This window comes from Penicillium hordei (genome assembly GCF_028827395.1).
Source record: "Penicillium hordei strain IBT 12815 chromosome Unknown utg000004l_segment0_segment0, whole genome shotgun sequence".
Lineage (NCBI taxonomy): Eukaryota > Fungi > Ascomycota > Eurotiomycetes > Eurotiales > Aspergillaceae > Penicillium > Penicillium hordei.
The window spans coordinates 2,560,169-2,582,856 of NW_026623145.1; the positions used below are offsets into that span (position 1 = coordinate 2,560,169).

The 22,688-nt window shown below is 49.8% G+C and overlaps 11 protein-coding genes across 11 annotated transcripts; 6 read left to right on the plus strand and 5 right to left on the minus strand.

Annotated features, from left to right (window-relative positions):
- Positions 1 to 107: 107 nt before the first annotated feature.
- Positions 108 to 2,659, minus strand: cef1 (putative cell division control protein (Cdc5); the record flags this gene model as incomplete). The annotated part of the gene is made up of 4 exons (XM_056899242.1): positions 108 to 2,079; positions 2,133 to 2,473; positions 2,545 to 2,578; positions 2,634 to 2,659. 4 exons carry the CDS (start codon positions 2,657 to 2,659, stop codon positions 108 to 110), a joined length of 2,373 nt encoding a protein of 790 aa, XP_056751318.1.
- Positions 2,660 to 2,966: 307 nt separating this feature from the next.
- Positions 2,967 to 4,398, plus strand: N7537_008188 (ribosome biogenesis protein NOP53; the record flags this gene model as incomplete). Its single annotated transcript, XM_056899243.1, has 3 exons — positions 2,967 to 3,100; positions 3,183 to 4,127; positions 4,182 to 4,398. 3 exons carry the CDS (start codon positions 2,967 to 2,969, stop codon positions 4,396 to 4,398), a joined length of 1,296 nt encoding a protein of 431 aa, XP_056751319.1.
- Positions 4,399 to 4,726: 328 nt separating this feature from the next.
- On the plus strand, positions 4,727 to 5,699 carry rex4 (putative 3'-5' exonuclease; the record flags this gene model as incomplete). Its single annotated transcript, XM_056899244.1, has 2 exons — positions 4,727 to 5,014; positions 5,096 to 5,699. The coding sequence occupies exons 1-2, from the start codon at positions 4,737 to 4,739 to the stop codon at positions 5,697 to 5,699; spliced, it is 882 nt and encodes a 293-aa protein (XP_056751320.1). The 5' UTR covers positions 4,727 to 4,736.
- Positions 5,700 to 6,160: 461 nt separating this feature from the next.
- Positions 6,161 to 6,911, plus strand: N7537_008190 (ribonuclease H2 subunit C; the record flags this gene model as incomplete). The annotated part of the gene is made up of 4 exons (XM_056899245.1): positions 6,161 to 6,314; positions 6,397 to 6,471; positions 6,564 to 6,781; positions 6,858 to 6,911. 4 exons carry the CDS (start codon positions 6,161 to 6,163, stop codon positions 6,909 to 6,911), a joined length of 501 nt encoding a protein of 166 aa, XP_056751321.1.
- Positions 6,912 to 7,324: 413 nt separating this feature from the next.
- Positions 7,325 to 8,476, plus strand: N7537_008191 (putative mRNA decapping hydrolase; the record flags this gene model as incomplete). The annotated part of the gene is made up of 3 exons (XM_056899246.1): positions 7,325 to 7,406; positions 7,471 to 8,148; positions 8,235 to 8,476. The coding sequence occupies 3 exons, from the start codon at positions 7,325 to 7,327 to the stop codon at positions 8,474 to 8,476; spliced, it is 1,002 nt and encodes a 333-aa protein (XP_056751322.1).
- A 216-nt stretch (positions 8,477 to 8,692) lies between these two features.
- Positions 8,693 to 10,097, minus strand: N7537_008192 (uncharacterized protein; the record flags this gene model as incomplete). The annotated part of the gene is made up of 4 exons (XM_056899247.1): positions 8,693 to 9,153; positions 9,223 to 9,287; positions 9,346 to 9,848; positions 9,945 to 10,097. The coding sequence occupies 4 exons, from the start codon at positions 10,095 to 10,097 to the stop codon at positions 8,693 to 8,695; spliced, it is 1,182 nt and encodes a 393-aa protein (XP_056751323.1).
- Positions 10,098 to 11,424: 1,327 nt separating this feature from the next.
- On the plus strand, positions 11,425 to 12,228 carry N7537_008193 (ubiquitin carboxyl-terminal hydrolase; the record flags this gene model as incomplete). The annotated part of the gene is made up of 1 exon (XM_056899248.1): positions 11,425 to 12,228. One exon carries the CDS (start codon positions 11,425 to 11,427, stop codon positions 12,226 to 12,228), a length of 804 nt encoding a protein of 267 aa, XP_056751324.1.
- Positions 12,229 to 12,493: 265 nt separating this feature from the next.
- On the minus strand, positions 12,494 to 14,428 carry N7537_008194 (uncharacterized protein; the record flags this gene model as incomplete). The annotated part of the gene is made up of 5 exons (XM_056899249.1): positions 12,494 to 12,865; positions 12,931 to 13,263; positions 13,311 to 13,467; positions 13,546 to 14,055; positions 14,202 to 14,428. The coding sequence occupies 5 exons, from the start codon at positions 14,426 to 14,428 to the stop codon at positions 12,494 to 12,496; spliced, it is 1,599 nt and encodes a 532-aa protein (XP_056751325.1).
- A 480-nt stretch (positions 14,429 to 14,908) lies between these two features.
- On the minus strand, positions 14,909 to 16,417 carry N7537_008195 (MT-A70 family; the record flags this gene model as incomplete). The annotated part of the gene is made up of 1 exon (XM_056899250.1): positions 14,909 to 16,417. The coding sequence occupies one exon, from the start codon at positions 16,415 to 16,417 to the stop codon at positions 14,909 to 14,911; it is 1,509 nt and encodes a 502-aa protein (XP_056751326.1).
- Positions 16,418 to 17,016: 599 nt separating this feature from the next.
- N7537_008196 (putative RNA binding protein Jsn1) lies at positions 17,017 to 20,649 on the minus strand (the record flags this gene model as incomplete). The annotated part of the gene is made up of 3 exons (XM_056899251.1): positions 17,017 to 17,022; positions 17,096 to 20,363; positions 20,429 to 20,649. The coding sequence occupies 3 exons, from the start codon at positions 20,647 to 20,649 to the stop codon at positions 17,017 to 17,019; spliced, it is 3,495 nt and encodes a 1,164-aa protein (XP_056751327.1).
- Positions 20,650 to 22,084: 1,435 nt separating this feature from the next.
- On the plus strand, positions 22,085 to 22,362 carry N7537_008197 (uncharacterized protein; the record flags this gene model as incomplete). The annotated part of the gene is made up of 2 exons (XM_056899252.1): positions 22,085 to 22,135; positions 22,225 to 22,362. 2 exons carry the CDS (start codon positions 22,085 to 22,087, stop codon positions 22,360 to 22,362), a joined length of 189 nt encoding a protein of 62 aa, XP_056751328.1.
- Positions 22,363 to 22,688: the final 326 nt, after the last annotated feature.

Below are 22,688 nucleotides of genomic sequence, written 5' to 3' on the forward strand. Positions count from 1 at the left end.
TCTTCCAGCAAATGACCGCGTACGGTTCGTCAAATTAGACTGAGGTAGTAATTGTACAGAAGAGCAAGATATTGTAGTCATGACGCAGAACAAAAAAAGCAAACTACCTAATGCCATCCATTGACCGTACCCGTCCCAGCAAGAAGTTCATCAAGCTCATCTTTTCGGCTCTTGTATAGATCCTGAGCCTCCCGCTCACGCCGCATAACGAAAGAGACCGCTTCGCGGAGTCTCTCAAGTCGCCGGGTCACGGCCGACTCCTCAGAGATCTGGAGTGTACGGAAAGCGTCTAGCTCATTTTCAGCTGCGGGCAATGCAGCACCAGCCTCCAGAATCTTCGACCGCAGCGTCTTTGCACGGTTCTGGTATCCGCCGTAGTGCAACGACAGCTTTTTTTCGAGCCTGTTTCCACGCTCAGCAGTAGCAAAGAGGGATGTTTGAACGGTATCGAAGGCCGCAACCATGCGTTGTTCTTCTTGGAAGGCATCCTGCTCGTCATCCTCGTAATTCTCAAGACCAGGCAGAGACTTGGCGCGAGCTGACGACCAGCCGTCGTCGAATTTCTCTTGCCATTCCGACTGCTGTGCTTCAGCGGAAGCAATCTCTGCGGCAATAGAAGCTCGCGCTGCGTCCAATAACCGGTCATCCAACTGACGTAACTTTGGTGCTTGGCCCTTGACCTGCGCGTCGGGGACGGGGAATTTGCGAGAGTCATGTGCAATCAGAATGGCAGCTTCATTGGCAATCAGACCTTCGATAGTGCCGGTGGCCTGGGAGGCACGTTGCAACAAGGCGTTTAGATCAAGAACAGCTGGACGAGGCAGGCCTCGCTGGTAAACTTGTGATTGACGCTTGAATTCAGCCTTGGCGGCCTTCTCTCGTGCTTCTTTGTTACGGCGATCACGCTCAGCCGCATCCTCTTCGCTGACCTCCTCAGATATGGTGGGCTCAGCGGACTCAGATGGAGCATCAAAGTCCCACTGGGATTCTTTGGGCTTGGGAAGCGAGGCCAGCTTGCTGCGCATCTGTTGGCGAATGAAGTTCTCGTGCATTTTAATGTCTCGGGGTGTGCTGCCAATGAGCTGGCCACCCTCTCCCTCCCGGTTCAAAGCCAGATGGTCTCGTGGGGTGCGCAATGGTGTAGCGCCGGCTCCAATACCGCCAGGCATAGGTGTTGCACCCATGCCATTCGCCTGGCGGAATGGCGTGGCCATGGGGTTGGGAGTGACAATCGCCTGCCGCCGAGGAGCAATCCCATCAAATCCAGTTGATGAGCTACCCTCATGGAGAGGTGTGTTATCCCCTCCCAGGAGGGAAGACTGAGTTTCAGTCAAAGCTCGAATGTTCTTGATTTCGTTGGCGATGCGATCCTCCTCGGGGGCAGCTCGCGGGGTTCTGATAGGAGTTCCTCCAACAATAGCCGAGTAATCTCCAAGGAGTTCCCGGGTGCCTGCTTCATCAGAGCCCATTCGATTAGCTTTCTCCCCAGCCATTCCCATCTTGATAACATGTTCTAGTTCGCTCTCGCTGATCTGCGGTGCTGGCAAGTTCAATCCCCGTCGCTTGTTGCTCTGTTCAGCCTCGCGAATCTTCTGCATTTGACCCGCTCGTGCAGCTGCAGCAGATGCAGCCGAGGCAGCGCCTTTATCGTTCTTGCGCTTCTTGCGCTCAGCGTCATCGTCTTGGTCACCCTTTCTTTTATTTGCGAGTTGTTGCTTCCGAGGATCAAAGGCTTCTCGTTGGCGTTCGTTCTGATCTTTCTCTTCAATTGTATCGTAGAATCCAGGAGCGGCTGGCTTTTCGAATGGGATGTCTGCATTGTAATCCATCTGACCGGGCTTCCGTGTGACGACTTTGACGTTGATACCGGCATTCTTGAGTTCGCGACGCTTCTGGAGAACGGCCAGTCGACGTGACTCTTCTAATTGGCGCTCTCGGGCCTTGCGCTTGGCCTTTTTACCCTGTGTGTTGGCGAGACGAGCACGCGCTTCGCTCAGCATTTCTTTCTCATCTTCATCCAGATCTATTGTGTCGGGACGGGCAGGCTTGGACTCAGGGTCGGGATCTAGTTCACCGGGTCTAAAAGGAATCAGCAACATGAAAATCATGGCCTTTCGCAAAAAGTCACGTACCGTAGGCGGCGGACATCGTCTGCACTAGGGGCGGCGCTCTCCTCGCCAGGTCCTCCCAGACCGAGCTCGTCATTTTCGCGAGATTCAGCTTCATCCAAAAGTTTCTGGTAGCGTTCGAGACATTGTGTGGCAGTGCGCCCGACGATGGGAGCAATTGTGCGCCATTGCGTGGGCATCAGCTTTGCAAGGTGGAGCAGTTTCTCGTCCTCTTCCCGCGACCACTCGACCTTGCGAATACCTGGGTCCAACCATTCAATCCAGCGCGCCTTGCATTGCTTCGGGGTTTTCCGTGCGAGAAGGGAGGAGACTCGAGCCCACTGGTTGAGACCATATTTGGATACCTGCGATCGAGTCAATTTTTGCTCCATCAAACGTTGGCTAGGTGGGTTCCCAGTGAGTTAAAATAACGTACAGCTGCCCGAAGCACTTCATCCTCGATGTTTGTCCTAATAGAATATTAGCGGCCAAACCTCGTGGGCGGATTCCAACGGTGGCACTCACCAGACACCTCCTTTGACGACAGGCATGGCGTGTGATCGCGCCGAGCGCAATGCCAAACCTTCGAAAATCTATAGTAAAAGATCAAGGGTCCCACCAGAAAGATGGAGGATGACAATCCACTGGCGTATAGGGAGTTCACGCGCCGTAAGTGATGACAGCTTGAAGCGGAAGAAAAGCGAGTTCACAATCAAGCGCGGTAAACGTGGTAGCCGCGATCACCGCCCCCGCGCGTGCTGAGATAAGCAGATCCAGAATTTTTTTGGACCGGAAAAAAAGATAAGCCAATATTTTCATACTATCATCGTTGACTGCCTGTCTCTGTTGTTTTCCACAATGTCGACCTCAGTGGATGCCCCCCAGCAGTTCAAGCAAACTTCCCGTAAGGGCAAGAAGGCGTGGCGCAAGAATGTCGATATCACCGACGTGCAGGAAGGTTTGCGCGATCTGAAGGACGCTGAGATCACAGGGTAGGCCTATCTTTGCTCTCTTTTCTTTGATTTTTTGGCTCTTTACTTTTGAACTGAGATTCTAATACTCCTTGCCTGCTAGTGGTCTTATCTCGGAAAAACCTTCCGATGAGCTTTTCGTTCTCGATACTGTCGGTAATGAAGATGTGCGCAAGTCTATCGCCAAAAAGCAAAAGAAGCCCCTCAAGTCAGACGAAATCCTTGCCCAGCGGTCAATGATCCCCGCCCTGGACGGCCGGAAGCGTGTAAACCCAAACGTCACCGACGGAGTCATTGAGCCGAAGACGAAGAAGCCCAAGAGCGACTGGGTTAGCAAAAAGGAATATCTCCGCTTGAAGCAAGTAGCAAAGGAGGGAAACCCCCTCGGCAAGAAGACCGAAAATGACTTCTACGATCCTTGGGCCGAAGATGCCGAACCCACGCTCACGTACGACGACCCTCGCTTCGATTTCCTGCAGAAGCCCAAGCCCAAGGTTGAGCCGGTCACATTAAAACGCCCCCCGATCTCGCTTGCTGCCAACGGAAAGCCAATTCCCTCTGTTAAGATGCCTCACGCCGGAACCAGTTACAACCCTGTGTTCGAAGAGTGGGACAAATTGTTGGAGACACATGGTGCCAAGGCAGTCGAGGCCGAGAAGCTGCGGTTAGAAGAAGAGGCCAAGGAAGCTGAGAAGCAGCGTCTGATTGAGGAGGCCCAGAACGACAACGGCGAGGTGAAGTCGGATGACGAGAGTGCCTGGGAGGGCTTCGAAAGCGAGTACGAGAAGTCTGAATGGCTGAACAAGAAGCGTCCCGAGCGGAAGTCCAAGACACAGCGCAACAAGGTCATCCGACGCAAGGCAGCAGAGGGGAAAGCGAAGTGGGAGGCAGCGCGGGTAAAGAGAGATGAACAGGCCCAGCATATTCTCAAGATCGCCGAGCAAATCCAACAACGGGAGCTCGAGCGCGAGAATCAGTCAGATGCGGATGATTCTGAAGATGGTGATGACACTGCCCTCCGCAGGAAGACCTTCGGTGGCAAGAAAGCGTACGTTTTGGTCCATTTTCTTATAGCGACGTTGCGACTAACGAGATATTTTAGTGTACCCGAGCAGCCGTTGGAGCTGGTGCTTCCTGATGAGCTGCAGGATTCTCTACGTCTCTTGAAGCCGGAAGGTAACCTCTTGGATGACCGATTCCGAACATTGATCGTTCAGGGTAAGCTCGAGTCTCGCACACCAATTACCCAGGCACGCAAGGCCAGACGACAGATCACGGAGAAATGGGCTGCGAAGGATTTCAAGACTGGGTACGAATGATTTTGCATATTCCCTCTAAAAGCGCGTGCATTTTGTTATCTGGACATATAATGTGGTCCTAAGGTTAGATGAGTTAGGATCAGGTTTCATTTCAATATTTTTCAAGCACTTAAATCAAAGTAAGCACTTGATTGGTAGTAATCGTACATATTGTATATAAATTGTACATAGGAGCCCGAAATACCAATATAGTCCAGGTATAAAGCAGTAAAGTCCAGTAAAGTCCAATCGCTACCTGGTCAACTATCAACCCCAAAATAAAAGTGGGTCCCGAAAATTTACTTGCTTATCGTCTTTTTTTATCTTTCCCATCTTCTCTCTCACCACCAGAACACAGAATGGACAAGACAGCGCTTTCCAGTAATTGGAAGAAGCTGCAGGCGACGTTGAAGAAAGATCCTACTGTCAAGCGCAAGCCCTCCGACCGCGATTCCGGAGATGGCATTGTGAAGAAACGCAAGTTGACAGAGAAGCAAAAGCCATATAACCAAGACGCCAAACCAACCCTCAAGCGCAAGAGAATGTCTGATAAGAAAGAGACTGGCGATTCAGCCGATATTTCCGCTAAAGTCGAGACGAGTTCGCGTCACAAGGAAAATGAAGGCCGTTCCTCAACGTAAGTGCTAGATCACAGATCATACAGCTTATACTATTTGGACTGTCCTTTTACTGTCAGCTACTAACTATCCACCTCCAGCGCCGAACTAGGAAAATATGTCGCAATGGATTGTGAAATGGTGGGCGTTGGACCAAACCCCGACAGCGACTCTGCACTTGCCCGCGTCAGTGTGGTGAACTTCAACGGCGACCAAATATATGATTCCTACGTGCGCCCGAAGGAGATGGTCACAGACTGGCGCACGCATGTGAGCGGAATTGCCCCGAAACACATGGTGGAGGCACGAACCCTTGAACATGTCCAAAAAGAAATTGCAGATATCATGAAAGACCGCATTCTCGTCGGTCATGCAGTCAGCAATGATTTGGATGCTCTCCTCCTCGGTCATCCCAAGCGCGACATCCGAGACACGAGCAAGCACGCGCCATATCGGAGGATCGCGGGTGGTGGATCACCACGGTTGAAGATGTTGGCTGAGGAGTTCTTGGGAATCACGATCCAAGAAGGAGCGCATTCCAGTGTGGAAGATGCTCGGGCTACGATGGCTTTGTATCGTCGGGAGAAGGATGCCTTTGAGCGAGAGCACTTGAAGAAATGGCCCGCTCGCATGATTGCCGACACTAGGGAGAAGGGCGAGGGCCAGAAAAAGAAGAAGAAGAAAAAGACCACACGCAAGCGCTGATGTGGTTGAATATTCGATATAGCTTTCGAAGAGACATGCTTAGATACTCTGTACATGTATACCCCGATCATTGCCAATTGATTTGTTTTGCATTTCCACGAGAATTTAAATGACTATAATTTCTTTTACTATCACGACTTCAAAAGCTTCAAATGTATTGAAACATCTATGATAGACTGGTAGAGATAACTAAATAGACATGTGTAGTCGTCGATCCTCCCATTTCCACTTAACGCGGAGAGCGGGAGAACGCGTCGCGCCTGACCTCCAGTCTTTTGCAAGAATCAGCGCAACCACCCAGGACCGCAGAACCAAGGCAATACCTCTCCAATTACAGACTTAAACGACATAGGAAAAGACTGGCAATCAATTAATCCTATCAAATATCCTGGATTACACCGTTACTACCCCGCGAGCCCTCAAACCAGAATATCCGTCCTCTACGAAGTGCAACTGACACAATGCCCGATATGTACGCCATCCAGCCAGCGGGCTCACAATCCGAAAAGCACGGCTCAACTCTGCAATGCACACCTAATATCATTCCATGCCGGATTCACCACGATGGACCAATTGATTCGTTGGATCGGTATTGGACAGTGAAAGACGAAAAGGGTATGCAAGGCAGACAGCTCTGGCTAGAGAAACCTAGCTGGACCAATATACAAACAAAAACTAACATCTCTTTTATATCCAGATAATACACAAACGGTGTATTTCCGCGGACGCAAACTTCGAGGTCGGCGCGTCACCCTTCCTGATGGCTATCAAGGTACGAGAGAACGCCGAAATAAGCTCCCCAAGAATATACAAAATGCAATTGAATCATAATTGGCTGACTCTATTCCGTTGAAAAATATACAGGTGTGGTCGCAACAGCCACAGACCGTGTGTTACCCGCAACTCAACGGGCGGACAGTGACGGCGCTGAGGATGCAGAGGCCGAGCCAGAGGAACCAGTGAAGATTATGGAGATGCAATCAACCTTTGATGAGTTTGTAGTATGGGGACATGAGGCTCTACCTGCGGCAGATGACACTTTTGTCAAGGGAGTGGAGGAGTGGCTGCAGTTTGCGGACGCGGTATGTTTTTCCCCCTCCAATACTAGTCTATCTGGAGTATTTTTTCTTCCTTGATTCGTTTCTAATGGTCTATTAGATGCATACAACCCCAACATCAGTGATGAACGGAAAGGAGTCTGCTGCTGCTTGAGGAAGGCTTGTTGGGTTAGAATGGAGTTGATAGAGGCTTTTTGTGGGATCTAGGATGTGCATCAATGCATCTGATAGCATAATTTTGTGATATATACTTACTTTTGCTGGAAACTGAGTACTGAAAACTCCTTGTAACCTTTATCAAATAAGAACTGCGGGCTGAAGAAGGCGTGAGAGCAATTGCTTATGGCTCAATGGAAACACTTAGGGCTCAATGTATCGGAATATCAAAACAACTCTACAGTACTATATAGATCATTTCTAACAATATAAAATGGATATTCGCATTGCAACACAATCCATCTCATAGATCTACACCAAAACGATAAGCCTGACCGCCCCACCCGATAAAGCTAGATAAATCGTTCAAAACATCTCAAGACTTCCCTACATCCCAGCATGCCTCCAAACATGGCCGACTCCCTAGAAACCGACAAGGTCGCCCCGGAGGCCCTAATCACCAAATTCCAAGTGAGGAAGCTCCTCAAACAAGGTCCGCCTCATCCACCCCTCACCCCGCAACCAAAAGACTAAAAAAAAAACCCCCTCCCCTCCAGACCAAAACGGCCGGAGAATCGCCCTCCTAGGCACAATTGACAACACGGAAGGCATCCTAGTAGCCGAGCGAGCCGCATTCGCAACCGAATCCCTAGCAATACTCCAAGCCTTCCACGCCGCAATCTCCCGAATCAACAACCTAGGCGACAACGACATCTACCGGTGGTATCTCGCCTCCTCAAACGGCAATAACAACGACCCAACACCAGCCGAAGCTGCCAACCCCCAGCAAGACCTGAAACTCAACCTCATCTGGCCCTGCACCGCCCGGCACATCAAGAAGTACTCGGACCAGCAGCTGCGCATGGTAACCGAGACGGCGGAGATATACCGCACGCACGTGAGGCCGTACATGCAAGCGAAGCGCGAGGAAGGACACTTGGGCTGGGTGTTTAATATTCTGGAAGGCAGGACTGAGCAGGAGGATGTGATTCTGCGGGATGAGGGACACGGGCCTGAAGATGGGTTTTTGATGTTGCCTGATTTAAATTGGGATCGGAAGAGTATGGGGTCGTTGCATTTGTTGGCTTTGGTGCAGAGGAGGGATATTTGGAGTTTGAGGGATCTTAAGAAGAGTTTTGTGCCTTGGTTGAAGTATTTGAGGGAGAGGGTGCTTGAGGCTACGGTTTCTATGTATCCTGGTTTGGAGGAGGATCAGATTAAGCTTTACGTTCATTGTGAGTTGTTTAAGGTTGCATTGTGCTGCATTATGTTCCACTGGATATTTGGGGGGGTGCTGTATTGCTGACTTTGAGTATCGCAGACCAACCGACTTACTACCATTTCCATATCCATGTTGTCAATGTTATGCTCGAAGCTGGTGCAACGCAGGCAACGGGTAAGGCTTTTGGACTGGAGAACTTGATCTCGCAGCTTGAGACTTTGTCTGGAGATGGGGATCCTAGTTTGGCTGATGTTGATTTGACATACTTCGTGGGTGAGGCTAGTGAGCTGTGGACGGATATTTTCCAGCCTTTGAAGCAGGGAAAGCAGCCTAGTCGATAGAGGGGAGTTGTTTTGAGACTATCTCAGATACATATTGACCAAAAGCTCTAATGACTGAATGAATCAAAATACAACCCATTCTTCACGAGTGCAACGCTATACATCCAACCAGAAAGCATTACATTATAAAAACCCTGAAAAGAACGAACGAGTTAATGATGATAAGATATTAATATATGTAATTCTTCTTAAAAGTCATATCTACACGTTGTTCAATCATACATGTTCCCGTACAATGATCCGTTCAGCATCATCCCTTTCCGTCGAAGTCTGCGTAACCTCAAACGTGCGATGAATCCCCAGCCCCAGGTCAGGCAACCGAGGCGAAGGCCGATCAATAGTCAACCTCTCCTCGCTGCTGCTCGGGCTCGTGGAGTAGGTATCTTGGCGATCTCGATGGCCCTGGATAGTCGTGACAGTGACAGCAAGTTTATCCGGCCTCAATCGAGACTGCCCGCTGTCGTCCAGTGAGCCTAGAGGAAAAGGGCGGTTTGCAGATCCTCCCAACGGGCGCGAGGCAGACCGTGAGCGTCCGCCCGGAAACCCAGATTCGTAGTATGGGTCTGTGTGGGAGCCGGTCCACATGCGGAGGAGTGGTCGGAGGGTTGCGAGACTACCGGCTGTAATGCCGAGGCCTGCTTCGACGTTGGACCAGACGGCAATTTGGTATGTTGCGTCTAAAATGGCGGGGGTTGGTTAGTTTTCTTCATGTCTTGGTGTATCATTCGGAGATGGTCGGGACCTACAGAGGAAGTCGGGGTCATAGAATGTTGCGACGAAGGGGACACGGACGATAACCGCGGATGAAGCACTATGTAATATCTTGTCAGCGGTCTGGAAGAACGGAAACTCGAGAAGCAAAAACATACATGCAAGCCATGCTTAAGATTCCCATGACGGCGATCTTGGTCTGACGCTTCATGTGAAGTTTGTGGACAAGGAAGATGGGCAAGATGCCGACGGTGAAATCACACAATGCGGCAAATCCACTGTAAATGTAGGTCATGATAACGATGATCTTCATATCCATACATTTTCCTATAATATTAGGATCGTTGGCCAGCCTCGTCCAGAAGTATTCCAGTGGCCTACACTGGAGGAGCATGAGGAACATGAAAATCAGGCCTGCTATGACGGTCAAGGCCATGACGGTATAGAGGATCCAGATGTGGAGGGGTTTTATAGTGATGCGCATTAAGAAGATGCAGACGGAGATCTTGCATCCAACCGAGGCAAAGCAGTAGGCGATCTCGCAGAGCCACCAGTACCTCATTGCAATGAGGCGGTTTTCGACAGCGAGGTTTTCGAACATATAACCTGTACCATAAATTGAGCCTCCGATCATGGTTCCGCAGAACATGGCGTAGAATAGCTGTGGCAGATTGAGATTGTTAGATTTCTGGTATAACTCCAGAAGAACAGGTTCGGGAAGATCGGAAGGTCGGGAAGGATTCAAGATTGAACATACCAATGCTATTACCATAGCTCCATCATCCCATCCAAATGCCTTTACGATCCAACCGCGCACATAGATGCGCAGCATCACCGTGATGGTGGCGATAGGCAGGAAGACCGCGGCGATGGTCTGCACGGCCGTCTTTCTTTGGTGTTCGTCTGTCATATCGGCAGGGGCTTCTCATGCCGAGAAGGATTCATATGTGTGGGGGGAGAGGGATTCTTAATAAAACCGTCCTCCTGTCACGACCCGCAAAAATCTACGTACAAAATACAGGGGCAAAGAGAGAACTAGAACCTTTTCGCTCTTGACCGGCCAAAAATGGGGTTTTAGTTGACCCAAGAAAACAACGCTAAGCCAACGATCGACGACACGGCACACATAGTTTTGTCCACGAAGGTAAATAGGGTGAATTGGGTTGAATAGGAGCTAGAATTCCCTTTCTCTGAAGTCATGCAAACATAAACATATAGGATATTAATTAGCAATATATGATTGCAAGGTGTTAAAAGTACCTAGCATGACATGTGGGAGTGAGACAAGAAAACGGCCATTTCACTAGGGTTTCAGGAGTGCCGGTTCGGGAAATTTTCGGCAGATGGTTGCTAAAGGTACCACGCCGTTGGGTTCTAGGGCCTGTAGTTTGATTTTGACTTCCCGTTCCCTTTTTTTTTTTACGAGGTCCCCGAAATTGACACGGGAAATCAGTATGTCAATCCAGTTACTAGTGGACACTAGATGCTTTCAGAAAGACTGGCCGCTCTTGCGTCTGATCTTTTAAACGCAGGCAGGGTGGCGATCATGATCAAGCTGACGCGAACAGCTTGCACTAGTGTCTTCCGAGGAACAATGGCTTTCTCAGGTATCCGCCTATTTAGCGTATGATTTCATAGCCCTGTCCACTCTTACTTGTTCACTGTGCCTAACAGCGAGGACAAGTAGTGCCTTCGTATTTAGAGTTCCCCCTTTTGGACGTTCGAGCAAGCTAAATCTTGTTTTATAGCAGGTCAATGCAGAAGTATCAAATTTTAACTGAGATTAGATCTGTTGCTATTCATATGATTGAACGTCGCTATGGGCCACGTCCAAACTGCAAACTGCAAACATGCTGCAAACATGCTGCAAACATCTTCTGCCTGACAACCTGGTTTTTCAGGGTTCCAAGGTCATTCCTACTCCAATTGCGGGCACAACTCAAGACAGATACATACTTCTTATGTTCATATTATTCTGTTCGTCTATCTCTTTTCTAGTCAAATATAAGGAGTACTACGGAGTATATCCAACTGTCAAAGCTCAATTAAAGTATAATCAAAATCAATTTAAGCTGCAATTACCTAAAGCACTTAATATCGGCCCCCATAGAAAACGTGGAAACTAAACGGACCCCGCAATCCTTCGATCCTTCCACCTCACCTTATCCCAAAGACATACTTACATTGCCCATAACCATATCCATATCCATATCCACCAATCCACCAATCCACACACAATGGCACACGTCGATGTCCCAGCCACCCAAAAGGCCTTCGTGCCACTAGGTCCGCCCTCGCCTCATTCCCCATCCACCCAACCCCAAACTAACCCCTCACCAGAAAACAACCCAGAAGTAATGTCCCATTTAGTACACCAACTCGGCCTTTCCCCGACCCTAGGCTTCACCGACGTATTCTCCATCGACGAGCCAGACCTCCTAGCCTTCGTCCCGCGCCCCTGCCAAGCCCTCCTCCTCGTCTTCCCCGTCTCCCAAACCTACGAAGCCTCCCGCGAAAGCGAAGACGCCTCCAAACCAACATACACAGGCTCCGGGCCCTCCGAGCCCGTGACGTGGTTCAAGCAGACAATCCGGAACGCATGTGGACTGATCGGACTTTTGCACGCGGTTTCAAACGGCGAGGCCCGGAAACATGTCATCGCCGGCTCGGATTTAGATATATTGCTCCGTGAAGCGGAGGGCCTGGAGCCGATCCAGCGCGCGGATCTGCTGTATGATAGTAAGGCGCTGGAGAGTGCGCATGCTGATGCGGCGAAGTTGGGGGATACAGCTGCGCCGGCGGCGGAGGATAATGTTGATTTGCATTTTGTTGCTTTTGTGAGGGGGATTGATGGGACGCTTTGGGAGTTGGATGGGAGGAGGAAGGGGCCTTTGGCGAGGGGGGTTCTTGGGGAGGGGGAGGATGCACTTAGTGAGGCTGCGTTGGAGTTGGGAGTTAGGAGGTTTTTGAAGATGGAAGCGCAGGGTGGGAATCCGGATTTGAGGTTTAGTTTGGTTAGTTTGGGGCCTTTGTTTGATTAGAGTAGGATTGGATTGGGGATGAGTTTGTTCTTTTCAAGGTTGTTTCTGGATCTGGTATTCGGATACATGATATGTCTTTTTGAGCTGTGCCTTGAAGGCAGTGGTACGTTGTTAAGTACATTTAATGATATGTGTCTGTGTCTGAAATTCCGCTGAATAAATGGTTATGGTATACTGAGCTGTGGTGTTTCAGATATCGCACACATTTTTGCTCTTCGATCCCAATGCTGACTCTCTTCAAGACTAAAAAGGTCAACCGAGTAGGCTACCTCTTCTCGTGCTCGGTGATATCAACAGTAGAAGAAATAACAGAATCCGTATTAGGAGTAACAGCTGTCTTCTCGCTAACCTCCTCTTCGGGAACCAACTGCTCATTTTGCGGGACAGAGTTGCCCTGTTTACCAAGTGTCAAGAACGGTACCAAAAGTAAAGATACCCCCGAAGCCGCAGCCGCAAACCAATAAACTGAGAGGTATGGCCGAATTGCAGGCGAGGAGGGGGTCATACGAAGAGCGACCGAGCTCTCCACGGAAGTAGCAATACCAACGCCCAGGTTGCTGCACAACTTGATGACGGTGTTGAAGATGCCGCCGGCGATGGATTGCTGGGATGGCGGAAGGGTGGACATCACGTACATCTAGATGAAATTGGTCAATACTCCCAAAGACAAGGAATGGAAATGACGTGGGGTGTTAAGCATACATTTGTGACGTTGAATTGAATGTCAGCACCAACAACGACAAGAACTAGCCCCGGGAAAACAAATGCCCAGTAGCTAGCTTCCTGCTTCATGAAGCCCAGGATAAGAAATGAGGCTGTATACCCCAGTGCTCCAATGCCGGTTAATATTTTGTTGCTTATGCGGTGCAGGACCAGACCACAGACAACATTGACCAACACTCCGCTGACAACCATTGGGAGTAGCTGGACAGTAATCTCAAGGGCAGATAGATGCTTCAGGTTTTGAAGGTAGAGGGAAAGGAAGAAGCTGACGGCCGAGAAACCCATGAAGCCAAGGGAGCACGTTCCAATGAGCTGAACAGTTAGTTATGATGTAGATCATAAAAAGTCGACACACATACAAGAGAGAAGTTACGATCTCGCCAGACCCAAAGAGGCATCAGAGGGTTTGTAGCAACGGACTGCCAATACAGAAACACCACGAGCAGGAAAAATCCCACAATAAACAGAGCAAGGACGTATCCCGTTTTCCAGCCATCTGGAGCATCTGCAGCCAGCCTATATATAGACATAGTCAGCGGGTATCCCAAGAAGGTATGTATCCAATCCAACAGGAAAAAAAAAAAAAAAACATACGAAAGCGAGCTCGAAAAGAATGCAAACCCAACAACAACCAACCCCATCCCAAGAAGATCAAACTGCTTCAAAGCCTGAACACTCAAAGGCGTTCTAGCAAACCCATCAGCCGGCACTGTCCAAACGGTCAAAACGGTAAAGATAGCATAGACAACAGCAAGAGCCCAGAAAGAAGCACGCCAGTTATACAAATGCGCCGCGACACCGGAGATGATCATGCCGCCGACAAAGCCCAGCGGATTTCCCGCGCTGAAGCAGGCAAAGGCAAGATTCTTGCGTTTTGAGGGTTTCTCGTAAGTAGCGCCTAGAGCTCCGACAGCGGGTGGGACGACGGCAGCTGCGAATAAACCTAAAATTCCAGAGAAGACATCCATGTAGATGGCGTTTGTTGCAAAGCCGGCGATGAGTAGGGAGATGGTGAAACCGCCCATACCGATTATAAAGAGGACTTTGCGGCCGAACATGTCGGCTAGCTTTCCGAAGGTGAGTAGGAAGGCGCCGCTTGTAAGGCTGTGGTTGAGTGCATGGTTAGTTGGTGTATAATATATGGTGTGATATATGATGTATGTATAACATATATATGGGAAGGGATCAAGATCAAGACCCGATACAAACTGGGGGCAACTCAAATTGAGTAAATTGGGGGGAGAACGTACGAAGCACCGGCATTGATCCAGGTGATTTCAGCGGAATTCATATGTAAATCCTTGCCAATCGATGCGGTTACTCCCACAATACAGCCCTGGAAGAATGACTGCTGGCCAATGGCCATCGTGGCAGTTAAGACGAAGAGAACTTCTTGAAATGTGCTGCTGAAGCATTTTGGACGGTCCGAAGTATTGACTGCTGAATCACTTGCACCATTCTCTTGATCTTTCGCCATTTTTGGGAGATCTTCCACGGAATTGTGAAAATTCAGTCTATCTCGATGAGGCTGAACTCGTTCGGCAGGTTTAGCGGGTTACACGGCGTTAATCTAAGCGAGAGTCGTTTCCCACGTTTTCTGAAAGAAGATATGTTCTGCAATAGAAATTGAAGATGCCATTTTATTACTTATCGAGTGTTGCATTCGCAATTCTAATCAAAAACATGAAAAAATTTTGTCAGCGCGGAAGGCTGCCGCGCTGATCGTGGAATTTGGCCCCCTGGAAGGACTAAGGGATGCGGTGTGCTAGCTCATAGGACCATCTCCATGTACACATGTATGTACAATATGTAAGCACCATACATCATATCATCCATGGATGACACTCGTACACCTAAGTGCTGAGTCAAAAAGGTAACCCCCCGCTTATTAACAGCATTGGAAAGTCACCCAACGTGACGCGTCTGGCCGACCTAAAAAAAGACCTGATTTGCATAGCTATGCACATTCATGTAGGTCTGCATCCCTCTCACCCTCAAGATCGACCCAGCACTCACGAGCGTTGAACCGGAGAACCTCATTACCAGCAGCCCACCAACCAGCCGTCAAGTTGCGCGCAAACACCTCGAGAGCAGAATACTCCTGGAGCTGACCATCCTCCATGAAAAACACTGTCTCAAACAATGATTTCAAGTTCGGTTTCCGAGAATGCAAGTCCGGAACCGCAGCTATGACTCGTCTCGTTGTAATGGCCTCACTCACCAGTGTCAGATCATCCATCTGAGACAGGGGCGGTGTGTTGTCGGTGTTACCGTTAGTATTGACATTGGCATTGACAGTATGGCCACTCCTGCGGCCAATGACAAGGATCTCATACGGTTTTCGCCAGAGACCATCCAGTGCTGAAATCGGTTGTCCATCCCATGTAGTCTTGACCCAGATCCATTCCTCGCAGATACAAAAGCCCGCTCCGCTCAAGGCTCCGTATGCTGCTCGTCGGGCCTTTTCCGCATTCGTGATCCATATCGCGGCTACAGACTGTTCGCTTTGGAACGGGAGGTCCGGGTGGGGTTCAGATGGATGGAGCCCCTGCTTTGTTTTCGGGTCGTGCGAGTGTACACGGAGTATATCGCGTAACCCTTGGGTGAGCACATCCATCTCGGAATAGTGATGTGTTTGGTAGTGCTTGCTGCGTCGCACAGATTTGTTTGGCCAGGGCGGGTCCATGAGGATGAGATTGAATTTCTGGTGATGGGGGAGTCCGGGGATGGGGTAGTTATTGGATGCAGATGGACGGTCCACTTCGGCTTCAAATAGAGGTATTGTACAAAGCATAAAGCTCGACTCCGGTGGGACGATATATTCACAAGGAAGATTTGTTTCATCACCGTGCCCGCTTCCAACCCTGATTATTGCGGGCTCTGGTGATGGATTCTTGACGATGGCAAGATCTGATAAGGACTCAAATTCATTCGGCGACGTAGTCGACAGAATCATTGGTGGTTCATTTTTAGTCGAGACATGGCCATCCGACGCAGACTCTAAGGGCGTATAATTGTTTCCCCTCCGGCGCTTCCGCGGATGCTGATTCGGCGCTGTGCTATCATGAGGTTCAGATTCACTAGGTACAGCTCGAGCTTCACACCATCGACGATTATGGGAAAATCTAGTCTTGATAGCTTCGAGGGAATCCCTCACAAGCGGTAGTATCAGTTCCGAGTGGAACCGCCTCTCAGAGATAGGAATGGTGTCGAGGAGCCTGGCGAGAGCAGCTGGCTTTTTAGGCTCGGTGGAGGGGAATGGATCTTTTATAGGCAAGCATGAAATTAGGTTCGGTGTCTTTCTGTGTATGCTCTTTTCTGTTCCTGAACCGGATTCTGGGGCTGGTGGTTGGTGTGGTGTTGGTCGCCCCCCTTGTGCGAGCGCAATTGAATGCGGGATGTCGAGTAGGTATATATTTGTATCCTGGAAGAGAATCGCAGTATCCTCTTGGGTACTATTGCTCATTTCTGACCTTGTATTTCTCTTGTTGATGATGGTGGAAATGAGGGACGGATTGCACCGGGTAGTTGTGGAGGTTTCAGCTCTCAGCCTCATATAAACTCCTCAACATCGGAGGGATTTTGATATAAAGTTGATTCTTGTCATTTCGATTGAATTCGATTTATTTACATTCACTACGATACAATCTCTTTTCACATCTGCATCAATTCACTATGCTCCACTAGGCAGCCAAAATCTCGATCTTAAAACAATAGACAGAAGAGAAAAAGGTCCTATCGTAAGATCACAAGATACAAGGTCATTCAAAAACGCTGAAGATACAAAACTGGGCCTCCACCCAGAAGAGACACAAGACTTTTTCACCACCGATTCCCCATGCATCCAGTTCCTCTCCCGGGTCCGATTCTCCCCTGCCGGCGATCCAGCGTCCGATCAGGGCGAAGAGATAGGACAGTGAAATCACAACACGTAGCTAGATAAACCCGCTTGGTCTCCATGAGAAACTTCAAAAATGAGAAAAAAATAGAAGATAAGATGGTCAAGAAAATTTATACATGTAGATGGGAAGGCAGATCGATTAGAAATCATACGCGAAGATGGCATCAACGCTGGGCGCAAAAAGACATGTACGTTAGTATTGCCGCATTACACGGTTTAGGGACGATCCGAGAATGAACTCACCCGTCCACGTCGACCTCCGCCCGACTGCCCCTGCACAGACTGAGCCTGGGGGTAGTATTGCGGAGGGTATTGATACATATGGGCAGGGTTGCCAACGGGGCTGAACTGTTGGTAGTTGTTCTGGGGAAGCATCTGGTTCGGTCCAATGGACAGCGGGGGAGTCTGCTGCGGTTGCATAGATCGCAGGTTATCCACAGCAGGCGAGCCAGCTGGGTAGCCATAGTTGGCGCCTGGAATGCCAGGATAGCCCGTGGAAACGCCACGAGCCTGTGCGGCGAGGAAGGCTTGGTATTGTAGCTGTTGTTGGCTCAGAGGTTCCTGGCTGTATCCGCCTGCACCGCTAAGACCGTTTAAGTGGTTTCCGAGTCCGTTGCTGGAGTATGGATCAAGGGGCGGGGGGTTGGACGGGTCGGCAGAGATAGGACGGTTGTCGGGGTTCTGTCCAAACGCGTTGGGAGTAAACTGCCCATTATACTGTCTGTCCATGGCCGTCTGGGCTGGATAGCCTGTGCTTCCGTGGCGAGAAGATTGGCGGTGTTGCGATTTCTCCGGGGTGGAGTGCTCACGTGCATGGTGATGCTCCCGACCACTACCTCGTGAGGAGAGGCCGACTTCATCCATCAGACGCTTATAGCCTTGGCTTGGGGAAGCTTTGAGCTTTGTGAGAACCTTAGACACGTTCTTCACGACTTCAGTCCGCATAGACTCGTCAAAGAACGGGGTGGTTAAGACCTTGAAGATCAGAGTCGCACCGGATGTCTGGTCGCTCAGGATCTTCTCCAAAACTTCGTCGCCGGGACTGAAGAAGAGTGCCTTCAGAACAATGTCGCGAGCATCCGGCTCGTTACGCTGGTTGATCACCTTGAGAACAGTCAAGTAGGCAACCTTGTGGGTGCAGAGGTGAACAAGGTGAGGCACGAGTCTTGGGGCCAACACTGTTCGGCGGTGAGGGAATGTGCACGTATCAAGGAACCAAGTCAGCAAAAGAGCTCCGTTGGCATTAGTAGCCAACTGCACGCTGTGAAGAGCGATAGCAGATGCAAGCATCCGCTGCTGATCCTTGGTGGCATGGTGGCTTTCGAGACAAGCCCGCATCGCTCGGGCGCCGAAACGTCCCTGGGCAATTTCCCACATTCGGCTGAGCATAGACTCAAAGATAAAACTATTGAAGGGGCTGGCAAATCGCAGGCAGCATTGCAAGACATAGTTTCCATACTGATCCAAGAAAAGAGGAACAGTGTAAGGGCGGAGAGCATCAACAATCAACTGCATCTGCCCAGGAGTCTTCGCGACATCAATGATCTTCTGCGCAGCCCAAGTTCCATTCTTGTGAACACCAATTTCAGAGAGATGGGGTGCAATATGAGACAGCATCTGCTCCTTAGTAGATTCAGAGCAGAATTCAAACAGTTTCTGAACCACGGTGTTGCCCAAGTAATCGGACGCTAGCTCTGCTACTTCAGGAAGCATGGCCTCGGCAGTCTCCTCGATCTCTTGGATCGAGCATGCGCCATTATCAATGCGCTTCCGGATATCACGGAGACGAGGGGCGTCGAACATCCGGGACTGGCTCGCTTCCTGGACCGAGGGGATTTCATCCTCGAAAGCCTGGAACGCGATGGAAGTCTGGATGCTTGCCGTGATGTTCTTCAAGTCATCTTCGCTTGCGCCGAATTCCTGCACAATTTGTACCATCTCAGGCAACAGATCAGCCAGAGCAGGAATCTGAGGGATAACGTTAGCGTTGTCCGCTCGATCCGCCCCATCTGCCGTTGCAAGATTTGATCTGAAGTTTTGGTCAGGAGTTGGAGACGACTGGATGCCATTTGCGCCAGGAGTACCGGTGGCTGATGCACCGGGAACCTTGGCATAACCAATTCTAACGGGGCCTGCGCCTGGGAAAATCTCCTTGCCATTGAGCAGCGACTTGGCTTGCACGGCGCTGTCAAGGCGATCAAAGTTGACAAACCCGCAGTTCTTGTGGGTTAGAACACGAGTCGACTCGATCTTTCCATACATGCCAAAGATGGCCTCTAGTGACGTGACGGTAGTGGAGACGGGAATGCTACCAATCCAAAGTGCCCGAGTAGGCCCATCCTGATTGTTCTCATCTGCCATTTCGCCGGCCTGTCGGCCACCCATGGCTGGAATACCGTTACCGCCGAGATGCATCAGTTGAACTGCCTCGGACAATTCGTCATATTCACCATTCTCGGGGATCTGCAGGTCAGCAGCACTGAAGCTGTTGTCGAGGCGGGAAGGTGTGGCGAGGTAGTTGCGAATGGATGATCGCTGGGGAGGTGCCTCCAAAATGCCAGCAGTCCGCGCCCGGGGTCTGCTAACAGAGGCATGGCTGGCGAAAGCCTGGACGGCGAGATTATGCTGGTGAATCTGGGCCTGTGTGGCGGCAAGTTGCGCGGCAGTTGCAGCGGCGGTTGGTGTCATAGTGCCGGAGGGAAGTTGAGAGTAACGGCTCTCGTATTCAAGATCCTCGTCATCCGCGTACTTCTCCTTGGCATTGACAGAGTATGATCGGAATCGATTATTGTTCTTCATCATCGCCAACTCAGCCAGGAGTGGCGGCAGCGCGGAAGCTTGTTGTTGCTGCTGCTGCTGTTGCATCAAAGCTTCCATTGAGGGACGTGCAAGAGAGGACATTCCCTGTTGAGGGGTCTCAGCAAGCCCCAAGTAATCCAAGGTCTTCACATCGGTGTCCGCGAGTCCATCCCTCGAGAAAGAAGAGTGGCTGGGCGAAGTCGGCCCTTCCGAAGATCGAATGCTGGTTAAAGTTGTGGCCCTCTCCCGACCCGTCGACCAGTTGGTTGAAAACAGCGATGGGCCGAAGGGGCCGCCACCTCCCAAGAAGTTGCTTCTTTGTGGCATCGAACCAGCTCGAAGGCGAGATAGCGATGTCGGGTTGGGCACACTAGTTGCACTCGCGACCTTGGAACTTGCATCTATGCCGGAAACGCCGGGAGGCCTAAAGGGACTAGTTGAGGGTGTGGGCCGTGAAGTTTGCGGCATATAAGGCTGCTGAAGATCCATCTCATTCAGCGTGCCCATTGGAGGGAAACGAGATGGAACCGTTCCAGCGCGAGCTCGGCGACCAGGGCTGTCCATTGAGCCATTGGTGGTAGGCATCAAATCGGGAAAGCTATCTTGACTCGGCGATTCGGGAATATTCTCGCGAAGCGGGGTTGAATGGCCACTAGTAGGAGGTCCCCAAATACTAGGAGAAATGCCTTCTTGCGCTTGAATTTCACGGGCTCTGCACGAAGAGTCAAGATGTCAGCCAATTGTCGCGTTCTCATGTCTCATGGGAAGCAAACTTACCGCTTAGAGTATAGACGTGATGCCAAATCGTGAGAAGGGGAGCCAGCCCCCGGCCTCGAACTACCAATGGACCCCGGAGAAGGTCCAAACGGCATTCTTGAGTTTCCAGACCCTGCCAGTTCACTGGGAGAGCTGCGCCCCGTCGAGGTACCCGACATGGGTTGGGTGGTTGGGATGTAATTGAAATTCATCTGACCGTCAGGTCGCGAAACCGGCAACATTATGGATTATCACTTTATGCCTTCAGCAAGGCAGTGCCCGAATCTCTTCGAAAATATGACCTCCGCGCGAATGCCAAAGCGGAGTAAAGTCGGAAATTAAATGTAGCTTGATCGTTCAGAAGTGTGGGACAGTAATCATGGGATAAGAATAGAGTGAAAGATCGAGGACACTAGAAACAGAACTCGAAATTAGTTGACGTTCGAAATATGTGGGTTACTATCGGGGGGTCGCAAAGTGGGAGGGGTCGACAAAGCAATTTCACAAATTTGAGATGAATTATGGGAATATTTCGTACCGAGTCCGATGTTTTCCAAGTACAGCCACCACTGTGCAGTGTCGAGGGTCTTTGATGATAATCTCACCGTTTGCTCGGGGTGTATGACAATCTGCGGGTGCCCCAAAGCAATCGAGATGAGCTAAAGAAAAGAAGAAAAAAAAAAGATAAATTCTTTTCTATTGTCGTCAAAGGCTCAAAAACACGGCGAATTCACAAGGATGGTCTGGCACAAAGTGCGTCAAGTGAGAAATAAAAGATGGAAAGGATGATCCGGGTCCAAAGGGATCGAGGTGGCTGGAAGTTGAGTTAGGTGTTGCGCTCGCGGGATTGTCATTCAATACTAACCGAAAGATGAATTCACCCTAAGAATGCAGAAAGCCAAAGAAAAAAAAAAAAAGAGACGTGAGAAAGAAGTCAAAGGGAGGATGAGAAGGGGAGATGAAAAGAAGGAGAAGAGATGTTGGGGAGCTGGCCGGATGCCCGAGGAAGATGGCTGTGGTTGGTGGAGGGCCCTCCTTCAGCTTCACCCACAACTCGATTGTTGATTCAGATGAATTTTGGGTTAAAATATGGACTGAATGATTGAATGTAATTGGATCCATTTACGCTTTGACTCTTATAGTTGGTTTCATTTTCTATCGATTTCTAGCATATCCAAGAAACATAAATACCTAGACGGATATCCAGGAGAACTCCCATAATGCGTCTTGTGTACATTCAAACATTCAAACATCCCAAGGGGAATAAATATCGGGAATCGGCATCCTCCAAGCGTTTGGTAATGGCACAGCCCCATCGATGTCATTGATTTCAGGCAGACTCTATTCTGGGTAGACATCGTGAGGTATCAAGAAATCTAAAGAGGTATATCCATGGATGTTTAGTACAGATACTAGACCTTTATAACCCCAGCATTCCCTCCAGAAAATCCAATCCAAAGTTCTGTCAGACAAAATGCCGTTCATGGCATGACCACGAAAAGGGAGACAAGTGGAAACGAAAAAAAAAGCCCCGCATTCCAGTGCGTCATGCCTCGACGCTTGAATCCTTGACAGGATATGGATGAAGCAGGCTCATCGCAATATTGTCTTGGAGTATGGGATATGATGCAATCGGTCATGTAAGGAAAACATTGAATTGACTGAGGAATTGAAACCATGAAACCACAAAACACTGTGTTTTGGGTGCGCGCAAGGGATATGGGTCAGGTACGTGTCCTCGTCCTTGTTCCCAGGGGCGTCAGGCCTAGAGCCCTCTCGGGCTGGTCAATAGTGGCTGTGCTAAGGAACGTAACTAGATCAGACTTGATCTGTCGACTGCTGGGTACCTTGAAGAACTCCAGGGTATTTTCTGGATCTTCAGGGTGTTCGCCAAGCTTCCAGAAGCATTCGGTATGGCGGAAGAGCCGGAAGGTTCATGGTATCGTGGTACATAATAAGATGGATTGACACTTCTAGGATACTAGTTGGAGTAGTATCAGTCACTATGCAATGAAAGTAGGACCAAATGAACGATCAGAGAAACCTGGTGTCGTTGCTTCAAGGTCGATGTAAACACGTTAGTCAAGACCATTGGTCAGACCATTCCTTCTCGCCTGAGGCATCAACTTTTCTTTCGCGCCACTACCTGTTCAAGCCACTCCCCTTGCCAACTTGCCCGCAACGGTACTTTCCCATCACTTCAACTCCTCTTATTTAAACGTGTGGCAGAATCCACATTCTATATGTTATAGTTTTCCAAATCTGTGCTGATTATTGACAC